The sequence below is a fragment of the Oreochromis aureus genome, unplaced genomic scaffold, assembly GCF_013358895.1.
Source record: "Oreochromis aureus strain Israel breed Guangdong unplaced genomic scaffold, ZZ_aureus HiC_scaffold_245, whole genome shotgun sequence".
Taxonomy (NCBI): domain Eukaryota; kingdom Metazoa; phylum Chordata; class Actinopteri; order Cichliformes; family Cichlidae; genus Oreochromis; species Oreochromis aureus.
Window position 1 is genome coordinate 70,635 of NW_024108813.1, and position 11,902 is coordinate 82,536.

Genomic DNA, 11,902 nt, shown 5'->3' on the forward strand with positions numbered 1-11,902 from the left:
ATAAGTCGGTATCATGATGTCTGGTGTTTTCGTGTTTGTTGGTTTGTTTTTATTTTGTTTTATTTTGTGAGTTGGTTATTAGATGCTGCTCCAGCCGGTCAGAGAATCCCCCACCGCCCCGCCCTGTCCTCTCTGCGCCGCAAGCAGCAGGCGCACCACGCAAACGAAGGGCACCCTTACTCCCAGCAAATGGGCGATAGAAAACCGATTGGTGCCTATGCCATTCCCAATATGCGCTGGCATGACGTCGGGGCAGCATGAGTACGAGCATTTTTTCTTTTTCCCGATGCCCGTGATGCCGCCCCCCATCACGATGCCGCCCCGGACAACCGCCCGTGTCGCCCGTATGTAAAACCCCTACTGGGTGTGAGACATGTCAGAAGTAACACAATAAACAGACCAAGGGATCTATGGTTGTTGATGAAACGTCAACAGCGCCAGGATGGATTTGTTTTATGTTAAAAACAACTAAATTTACAATATTTACAATGAACTTTTGACCTACTCAAAATTTTAAAAATATAAATAAATAAGACTATAAACAACCTTTCTGAGAATGTCCAAACACCAAGTGCAGCTATCAAACTTTAAGTAGGTTGCAGTTTTTACTGAAAATTGTAAATCAAACATAACAAACCCTGTTAGTGCCTCCCTCCACAGATGTGTCTGTATCAGGATGGGTCTAAACAACATGGTGTAAATGCAGTTGCTGGTGAGCCTCATTTCCTGTAGGAGGTGAGACGCAGAGAAATAGACCTTCCCTGTCGTGCGCTGGGAGAAAAACTCCTGCTCATCCCCTCACTTGGCGCTTCCCCGTTAACCCACTAGATGGCAGGTTTGCCATTAGAAGATCAGGAATAGACCTATTCATTGAAACATTGATCCCATTACTTACAGAACAAATGACTCTGACCTGTCATATAACAAACGTATAAAAAACATGCCTCAGAAATACCCGTGAGACAGAATACGTACTATCAGACACTTGCATGGAGAAACCTTATGAATACCAGCGCTCACACACTCACGTGTGCACGCAGGTACTTACAGACTCACACTATCTTGGGTGGCTGCTGCCTCAACATATCAAGCATTATCGATTTTGTGTACTGCTTAAAAAGATTCAGCATTTATTATTTACTGTTACCTATGCATATGTTGGATGTTGCTCTAATTTTGCTACGGTGTTTTCTTTTTGTTTGTTGTTTTCGTTTTTCTTTCCCGTCCCCGAGTCCAGTCTGGCCTGATTACAATAATTTAGAACAAAAATAACTAATAAAGATCAAACAAACTATGACAATCAAGTGGACCAGTAGAGCAAAAGGCCCACTTGGGAAAGTAAATCTGTTGGGCATTTTTCTTGGCCTTCAGACAATAATTCTGATTGCTACAGTGCCATACAGGACAACAACAAAAAAGTATTGATCATTTTGCGTGAACGTGAACCCAGATGCAGACACAATGTGAAGCACTCTCTTGAATTTCACAAACTTTATTTGCAAACAGGAAATACTTGGTCTGTGGCAAACAGGTAATCAACAATGAGACAGACTTGGGGAACGAGGGAGTTGCAGGGCGAAGGCACTGTGACACTGTGACCCTCTACAAAATGCCATGTTTAGATAAGTTAGTGAAACAAACTGATCAGCCGTCTTATCCTGTCTTGTGATACAAAATACATCCTCTGTAATCCACAAGGGTGTAACCATTCTTATTCTTGAATCTGTGCATTGTCAGCCAAGATTGTTTTTGTTTTTTTTCCTTTTGACCAGGTGCAACTGGTTTCCTGTGCCAACAACGTGTGGTGCTGTGGTAAAGAATAGAGAAGACACAGATTGAGCTGGTGTTATCTTCACAGGAAGGTTTGTTCTTCACAATAGTGTCTTTGAACAGCTTCAGGAATCATTACATTCAATGCAAAGGAAAGACCTTCTGCTTCAGTCCCATTTACAATACATGGCCACAGTTTCCTTTGCTAGAGTCTGTATAAATGTCTCAGCACAACTCTGACAAAACATGCTGCTTGAGTCCATTGAAAATATTACAACTACAATATCTAACATTAAACTTTATCATACATAAAAATATAGCATTCTTTATAAAGACAGACACACAAAACACACTTGTGCTCCCTGTACTTCCTTTTTAAATACATTTATAAAGCATATTAAATGAATCTGTTTTTAATCATTTTAATACTTGTTACAGCACTAAATTATTTATGTGACGTGTTTCTAATGTACTGACAATGTAACTTCTTTTTTAATGGTTTCACTTCTTACAAAAACAATGGTTTTGGTATAAAACAAACACAGTCTCTCATGTGGTTTAGGTTAACTGCCCCCCCCCCACACACACACACACACACACACACTCACACACGCACACAAACCCTATTGCACATTAGCCACAAAGCTAGCATCACCTGCAGCTTTAACTCACAATTTTCCAAATAAACAACATTTTTCTATTTGTAAGGGGTGCAGTGAACATTTATTTTAATATATATTTACTAACCTGTGGTAAAGAATAGAAAAGGCACAAACGTTAAGCTAGAGTTAGCTTCACAACAGGAAGGTTTACTCTTCCTCTGTGCCCCAAAACACTGCTCGATACCACCAGTGCGCTGTGTGCCCTCTAGTGTTCGCATGTGTAATAGCATTACCTGAATCTGCCACAATTCAACAAGAATGTTTAAATGACAGGTTAACAAATACAAACATAATGAAAAATTTCTTGAAGATGACTGTTTTTCTCTGATTATTTTCTATATTGTATTTTGAAAGAAGCTATTTTAAACTCTTTACATGTTCATCTGGCGAAAGAAAAATGATTTTCATTAACTCATCTATATAAAGCATTTTGTTGAGAGTACAGCAGCCGTGGTAGTTTATCTTGAAACAACAACTGTAATCTCCATATATTTCAACTATTTCCTGGAAAAAAAATGTGAACTTTAACCTCAAAATGAGTAGTTTTATCTTAAGGAGGCTCTAATACTTTGTAATAAACAGACCACACCCTGGCTCTTGTCACTGCCAGGATATTTCTTTAGTGCCTCCCTTCACAGATGTGTCTGTATCAGGATGGGTCTAAACAACATGGTGTAAATGCAGTTGCTGGTGAGCCTCATTTCCTGTAGGAGGTGAACAAGAGCAGAGATCTGTTTCCCTTCAGAGCACAGAGGTTGTTTCTGTTCAGAGGAAGTCAAACTGTCTGACAGTCACTGAGAGACGGTGAAACGGCACAGCACATGAATCAAATGGACCAAACAAAAATCTGCTGTTCAGTCTGTTTGGATCTACTGAAGGATCCAGTGACTATTCCCTGTGGACACAGCTACTGCATGAGCTGTATTAAAAGCTTCTGGGATGAAGAGGAAAAGAAGAAAATCTACAGCTGCCCTCAGTGCAGACAGACTTTCACACCGAGGCCTGTCCTGATGAAAAACACCATGTTAGCAGATTTAGTGGAGGAGCTGAAGAAGACTGGACTCCAAGCTGCTCCTGCTGATCACTGCTATGCTGGACCTGAAGATGTGGCCTGTGATCTGTGCTCTGGCATCAAGCTAAAAGCTGTGAAATCCTGTCTGGTGTGTTTGATCTCTTACTGTGAGAAACACCTTCAGCCTCATTTTGATGTGGCTCAATTAAAGAAACACAAGCTGGTGGAGCCCTCCAAGAAGCTCCAGGAGAACATCTGCTCTCGTCATGATGAGGTGATGAAGATGTTCTGCCGTACTGATCAGCAGAGTATCTGTTATCTCTGCTCTGTGGATGAACATAAAGGCCACGACACAGTCTCAGCTGCAGCAGAAAGGACTGAGAGGCAGAGAGAGCTGGAGGTGAGTCGACAAAACATCCAGCAGAGAATCCAGGACAGAGAGAAAGATGTGAAGCTGCTTCAACAGGAGGTGGAGGCCATCAATCAGTCTGCTGATCAAACAGTGGAGCACAGTGAGAAGATCTTCACTGAGCTGATCCATCTCATCCAGAAAAGAAGCTCTGATGTGAAGCAGCAGATCAGATCCCAGCAGGAAACTGAAGTGAGTCGAGTCAAAGAGCTTGAGGAGAAGCTGGAGCAGGAGATCAGTGAGCTGAAGAGGAAAGATGCTGAGCTGAAGCAGCTCTCACACACAGAGGATCACATCCAGTTTCTACACAACTACCCCTCACTGTCAGCACTCAGTGAGTCTACAGACTCATCCAGCATCAATGTCCGTCGTCTGAGCTACTTTGAGGATGTGACAGCAGCTGTGTCAGAGGTCAGAGATAAACTACAGGAAATTCTGAGAGAGAAATGGACAAACATCTCACTGACAGTCACTGAAGTGGATGTTTCACTGTCAGATCCACCAGAGCCAAAGACCAGAGCTGAATTCTTAAAATATTCACGTGAAATCACACTGGATCCAAACACAGCAAACAAACGGCTTTTATTATCAGAGGGGAACAGAAAAGCAACAAGGATGGAACAACAACAGTCTTATTCTGATCATCCAGACAGATTCACTGGATGGTCTCAGGTCCTGAGTAGAGAGAGTCTGACTGGACGTTGTTACTGGGAGGTGGAGTGGAGAGGGAGAGGAGTTTATATAGCAGTTGCATACAAGAATATCAGCAGAAAAGGAGGGTATTATGAATGTGTATTTGGACATAATGACAAATCTTGGTCATTAAATTGTAACAACAGATATACATTTTGGTACAACAACATCCAAACTCGTGTCTCAGGTCCTCGTTCCTCCAGAGTAGGAGTGTACCTGGATCACAGAGCAGGTATTTTGTCCTTCTACAGCGTCTCTGAAACCATGACTCTCTTCCACAGAGTCCAGACCACATTCACTCAGCCGCTCTATGCTGGACTGAGGCTTTACTATAAATATGGAGCCACAGCTGAGTTGATTAAACTGAAATAGACTGAAGTTTTTCATATTGTGGGTTTAAATCTGTATTTTAGTTTCATTTTAGTTTCTCTCCATCATTTCTACACAGAGATCAGCTGTCAGTCAAACATTATGGGTGGTACCTCCACATCTTCTAGTTGTTCTCTTGATGTTTCTGAGTTTTTAAAGGAGATCTTTCCTGTGACTGTTTATGGAGGCTATCACTGCTCATCATCATTTTGATTTACTAAAATATTTCTCCACATGAAAATGTAAACTTCTCTATCCTCTAAATGTTTCTGGAATATTTGTATTGAAAAATGTCGACATTTCTCTTTATGAGTATGTCAGACCATGTGTGTGTGTTTGTGTTTGTTTTTGTCAAAATCATCAAACAAATGAGGAAAAACTGTGATTTTAATGAATGAATTCATATATTGTGTTGATGTTTTATTGTGTGAATAAACTGGAAGGTTTAACTATAAATCAAACTTTGAACAAAGTCTTTTCTTCTGTCTTTATTCCAGGATCTCACTCAAATCTGATGCAGAAAATATGAAACTAATCTGTGTCAATATAAAATTGTACTTAATGGTCAGTATAATCTTTTAATAATATAAGTTTACTTATGGTAGAAAGCTGCATGTAATCATTTGTGTTTAGAAGTATGTAGTTGATGGCATGTTGAAAGAATGTCTCATCCTAGGAGGTCTGTAACAACTTTGAGTGCATTCAAGACTGCACTGGTATTCAGACCCACATCCTGGGGAAATGGAGAGGTCATACCTTCCTTTCCAATTTTACGGTAGGATAAACGTAGCTATGTCAGTTTTAGTCTAAGTGCCTTTTTTTACATATAGATGAACTGTTGGACTTTCCAGACCAGCAGGTGTAGGGAAGTCGTTTATGGGGTCACACACACATACACACACACACACATACACACACCCATACCTAAACATCCACATTCCAATGTAAAGAACAAACACCCACTGATGTATAAATAAAGTCCAGGGCAGTCTCAGAGCGCGTGTCACAGAGCCCACACTCTCACTGCGGGTGCTCTGTGCTGCCCTTGCTGCAAGTAAAACTGTGTGTTCTCCTCTCTGATTCGCAACTGAAGAAGTGTTTAAGAGTACATCTGTTGACATTTTTTTTGGTCCTTCGTAGCCGGAACAGAAACATCAGAACTGTTATCTGTGACTCTGTTCCAGGATCTGGGGGACTGAGTCCTGACGCCGTGGGAAGCCAGCACCGAAGTCTGTGCACAGCCCTCTTAGACGAGGCCGGAAAGTCCCGGACCGTGAATTCGGATTCGGGCCGGTGTTCTTAGTTTGGTCCACGGCGGTGGGATTCAGTCTGACGATCCGAACCACCAGTGAGACGTCTGAGGGTGAGAAACACTATTTTGATATATAAAACGGCCGCAAAGGTTTAAAGAAACGTGATAAAATAGTTTAGGGTTCGCCAAAAGGAACTGTGTTTAGACTGGTTTTAGAGGTAGCCGAATACTTCGTGACAAATTAGTGCGCAAATGTCTATGTGTGTCTGTGTGTCTGGAAGTAAGTTCATTTTACAGCACAATAAACTGCTGAACTACTTCCATCTTTGTGTATCCTGCAAAAGCCCACGTACTGGTGACAAAGGAGAAAGGTTGAGTTCCACCTCATAAAACTGACACCACTCCGTGAAATAGCGCGGAGTAGAAGGGCATGTCAGCCACCACTCCCAAGTCAGCGTGCCAGAGAAGGCTTTGCAGTTCTGTGAAAATGGGGAATCAACCCACCAAACTCACTGCTGACGAGCAGTGGCTAGAAAAGAAATGTCCAGGCGCCAGACAAATTAGTGTTTGTAGATGGAGAAAAAAAGCCCCACGTGGGAAGGGAAATGCAATCCCTCAGCTGTTACCCAGCTGAGAGCTGCCCTGGAACAAGAAATTACATTAACAAAAGACCCAAAGAAAAAATTAAAATGTAAAGAAGAGTATAAACTTTTCCAGGTATGGGAAAACGAAACTGAAAAGAGAGCTGAAAACAAAAAAAGGAAAGAGGACAAGAAAAAACAATTTAAATGCGCTTCCATTAAAGGATTATTACCACTCATTAGGTCTCAAGTAGAAAAATATTGGGCAGCACAAGATACAGGTACAGTAGATGAGGCACTTCAATATGCTAACCATGCACAGACAGTAGTGAAAAAGAAAGAGAAGGTCTCAGTTTTTGTCCTCGATGCTGACACTGTTCTCACAGCTTTCAGTGGAGGCTACAGGGGAGGTTTCAGAGGCCAAAAGAAAGGGAGAGGAATGCATAGTGGAACAGCAAGAGGTAGAGGCAGGCCTACACACACACCAAAAAGTGGCTTTAGCACTGCATGCTGGAGGTGTGGAAAAGAGGGACATTTTGTACGTGACTGTAAGAAACAAAGAAGCAGTTCAGACTAGGAAAAATATAATAATCCCTCATCAAGTGAAAGATTAGAGATCAATGTAGAAGTTTAAAAAGGGCTGGATACAGACCCAACTGAATACATATAAATACAAGAGGAATAAAGTGGAATAAACAAAAGGCTAAATTAAATTAGAGCTTATCTTTAATGTATTCAAACTAATAATAGGAAGGATAACAACCTGTAAATTGGTATTAACAATGAAACATAGTTTGGATGACGACCATGCCCAGAATGAATAGAATGAATGAAAGCAGATAATTCACACGAAAACATATTAAATGAAATAGAGAGATGCATAAGGTATATTAAAGTTGTGTCATTGTTCAGCCAAGGACAACTACAATTTCATTTTCTGTTTTTGAGAAAGGTGAATTTAAAATAATAATAATAATAAAACAAACGAAGGGTGATGTTTTGTTTAAGTGGTGAAGAAAGCTAATACTGCAAAATACCGTCTAGTAATGAAAATCATCGTACTTATCTTTAAATTAACTCTAAATACGGAGACCTGAAGTCACATATTTAGGGCACACCCTCCCAGGTGAAGGCAGTAAGCTACTAAACAAAAGGAAAGAAGCTATACAAAGTGGGCCACAGCCACAAACTAAGCACACACATTCTTTCTAGCTCCCAGTGAGCCTGAGTTATGACCTTGGCTCCTTGTTTTTCTGCTTCCAACAAAGGTGGAGGTGAAGAATGTGCTCTGTCGTCTCTACTATCAGAGAACAGCTTACACTATAGCACACACTATACATGCGCCTCTATATCTCCCATCGGTGTTAAAGCAGGAAAAACTTAACAGAGTTTTGTTATCAAATGCTGACATGTAACGCTCCAGCTTGCAGGACAATAGGAGAAACATTTGTGAAAACAGAGAAGAAAAAAATAAAAATACAGAGAGAATCTGGTATGACCAAGCAGTAATCAGACAATAGATTTAGTTGGTAATACATTGTGGAATGCTTTCAGTTTGATTGATGCAACACAAGTAATTAACTGTATGAAGGAAATTCTGTTTTGTGATAATATTTTTTTGAACGTGCATTTCTGTTGACCTGTCAACTTAGCGCATTATGAGCTGATATGCAAATTAGTTCATTGATACTAGATTTGGAAAAATGAATGGATTATGAAATAAATGAATAAAATGTAACAGAGGGTTGAAATTAGTTTCTTACTTCTGGTGTGTGGAGAAAGGTTTTACCATGGCACACATCTGTTTACATGGGAGAGAACTCCTCATGTGATACGACATTTAGCAATTTGCAAATGTGCAGCACATCAGAAGGATGACTCTGAAGTTACAAAGGGAAACAATTTTGCTGATAAAGCTGCAAAAGCAGCAGCCGTAGCAACCACAGTTTTATTAGCAACTCATGAAAATCACATCATCCCACTGTCTGTACTGCAGGATGAAACACGGAGCAGTACTAGACACTGATGATATAATGAAAATAGCAGGAAAACCCATTCTTCCCAAATCATTACACAAAACAGCCGCTTTAGTGAGCCATGGTTTAAGCCATGTCTCAACGGGAGGGATGATCTCTATAATAAATCAACAATTTTATACTGTAATTTTTGAAACTTCAGCAAAAGAATATGTGAGAACATGTATGACCTGCAAAAAACACAATACCCATGGTAATTTAAGACCAAAAAGAGGACATTTTCCTATACCACCTCACCCATTTCATACAATTCACATGGACTTCATTGAATTGAATGAATGTCAGGGCTCAAAATATGCTCTAGTAATTATAGATGTTTCCTCAAAATGGCCAGAAATCTACCCAGTGAAAAAAGCAGATGCAATCTCAGTTGCAAAGTGTCTATGCAACCATTTCATTCCAACATATGGTATTCCTACTCTGATAAGATCAGATAATGGAACCCATTTTGTAAATGACGTGATCAGCAAAGTATCTGAAGCACTAGGTTTCAGTTTAAAACACCATTGTGCCTATGTCAGGAGTTTTCCTGTATTGCAACTCAGGTCAGAATAAAGACACTCAGACAGGTTAACGTGTACACGGGTGAGACTCACGGAGACTCGCACCCTGCAATAGTTGTCAGCCTTTATTTATAGCATTCTCAGAGACGTACAGGAAGAGATAAAATAGAACTGTGCTGCGTGCAGGCTTCCTGTTGAGCTTTGCACAGACAGATTCATAATTTCTCTATTTAAGCTGAATAGTAAAAAGAGCAAACACATCTAGATAATGAAATGTACTTTTAAGCATAAACATAATAAAAATCCTAAAATCCTAATAAAATCCTTTAACAGCCTACCATCCACAGAGTGCAGGATTAGTGGAGAGAACAAATGGCACTATAAAACAAAGGCTCAGGAAAACAATGGAAGAAACTGGCAGGCCATGGCCAGAATGTGTAGGCCTAGTCAAAATGTGGATGAGAATAACGCAAGGAAGTAACAAACTGTCCCCTTTTGAAATCATACATGGGCAACCTTTTCCATTGCCAGTTATTAGCGAGCCACTAGATAAATCAATCCGTGAAACCACTCTGGCAGATTGGATGACTCAATTGTTGACAAACAGAGAAGTTGTTTTAAACAATAAACTGCTGCAAGACTCTTTTTCACCTATTTCTTCCAGGTTGAAGCCAGGAGATTGGATCCTTGTCCGAGTACTCCAAAGGAAAAATTGGAGCTCGCCACGGTGGGAGGGTCCATACCAAGTGCTTTTGACCACTCCAATGGCCTGCAAAATAGCAGAGAGACCCTCCTGGATACATCAGAGCCACTGCAAAAAGCTTGAGGTCCCAGAGCATTCCACTTCCTCCACAGATGTCAACTAGTAAAGGAAAGTTTCACCCTCGCTTGGTTGCTTCAGTGGTGAGGGGGAAGTGCTGATTGGGCGCCCGTAAGGAATTGCTCGCACTTCAACCTCCAGCCATTGACCAGCTCTAAGGTAACCAAGCAGTAGGGTGTGACGGACCTGTGCCAGCCATGAGAAGGTGGACCCTCCTGGTTACCTTGACTACGACGCTCACCCTTACAGGACCCCAGCTGATGCCGGAAACAGCTGAGCCACGAGGCAGACAGAAAAGATGGACGCATGACAACTCCCACCTAAGAGACATGACACAAGACCACATCCATCCGTGGATGAACAATGCCTGGTACCGTCATATCCACGACAGGACCAAGGCAGAATCAGCAAATACAGACTGCTATGTCTGTTCTCATATGCCCAGCATGTCGACACACCCCACACTTTCAGGATGACCGCAGTAAACACCACTTCTACAGCGCGCCGGAAAGGAAGATCAACGTTCCCTAAACTTCAACCACATGATCCGATATGGGGATCGGCGTACCCGAGGAATTCAAATTATGGACTACTGGACAGAAAGTACTCCATTCATTGTTCCCTTGGGTGGGAACCAGAAAAAACATGCTGAGGATTGAAACTCTGGACTACCGTTTTGGACTCTTCTTGAACGCTTCGTTCAAGAACAGCAGAATCAGGAAACTGATGCATTACGGATTGCAGTGATGCAAAATCGAGTAGCTCTGGACATGATACTAGTAGAGAAAGGGGGACTTTGCGTCCTCTTCAACAACACCTGTTGCACATACATACCAGACAATATACACTCATCAAATATGACTGATGCTTTGAATGCCTTGAGAGAATATGTAAGTGATACAAGTAACTGGTTTTCTTGGCTTTACACTGGCTCCTGGCTACAGGTGCTAAAAAGACTACTTATTGGAGTTGGAATATTTTTACTTTTATTTTGTGTCTTTGTAACATGTATCCTGCCATGTCTAAAACTCATGATTAACCGCACATTATTTTCCACTGTTGCTGCATACGTAGCTGTGATTAATGATGATGTGACAGAAAATGTACAACAAGATGTTACATACTGATATCTCACTTAAAAGTTATACTGACAACAGGAGGGAATGTCAATATAAAATTGTACTTAGTGGTCAGTATAATCTTTTAATAATATAAGTTTACTTATGGTAGAAAGCTGCATGTAATCATTTGTGTTTAGAAGTATGTAGTTGATGGCATGTTGAAAGAATGTCTCATCCTAGGAGGTCTGTAACAACTTTGAGTGCATTCAAGACTGCACTGGTATTCAGACCCAGGGGAAATGGAGAGGTCATACCTTCCTTTCCAATTTTACGGTAGGATAAACGTAGCTATGTCAGTTTTAGTCTAAGTGCCTTTTTTTACATATAGATGAACTGTTGGACTTTCCAGACCAGCAGGTGTAGGGAAGTCGTTTATGGGGTCACACACACATACACACACACACATACACACACCCATACCTAAACATCCACATTCCAATGTAAAGAACAAACACCCACTGATGTATAAATGAAGACCAGGGCAGTCTCAGAGCGTGTGTCACAGAGCCCACACTCTCACTGCGGGTGCTCTGTGCTGCCCTTGCTGCAAGTAAAACTGTGTGTTCTCCTCTCTGATTCGCAACTGAAGAAGTGTTTAAGAGTACATCTGTTGACAATCTGAGAGAGTAACTGAAGCAGTTTTCCTCCTGAAGCATCACAAAGGTCAGAGTTCA

At 41.1% G+C, this 11,902-nt stretch overlaps 1 protein-coding gene across 1 annotated transcript; it reads left to right on the top strand.

The window, feature by feature from the left end:
- The first annotated feature begins 640 nt into the window (after positions 1-640).
- On the top strand, positions 641-5,387 carry LOC116312578 (tripartite motif-containing protein 16-like). Its single transcript, XM_039607687.1, has 2 exons — positions 641-735; positions 3,146-5,387. Exon 2 carries the CDS (start codon positions 3,254-3,256, stop codon positions 4,916-4,918), a length of 1,665 nt encoding a protein of 554 aa, XP_039463621.1. The 5' UTR covers positions 641-735; positions 3,146-3,253; the 3' UTR covers positions 4,919-5,387.
- The last annotated feature ends 6,515 nt before the right edge of the window (positions 5,388-11,902 follow it).

Coding starts and splice junctions, on each gene's coding strand:
- LOC116312578 (XM_039607687.1), top strand. CDS start 3,254: ATGAATCAAATGGACCAAACAAAAATCTGCTGTTCAGTCTGTTTGGAT.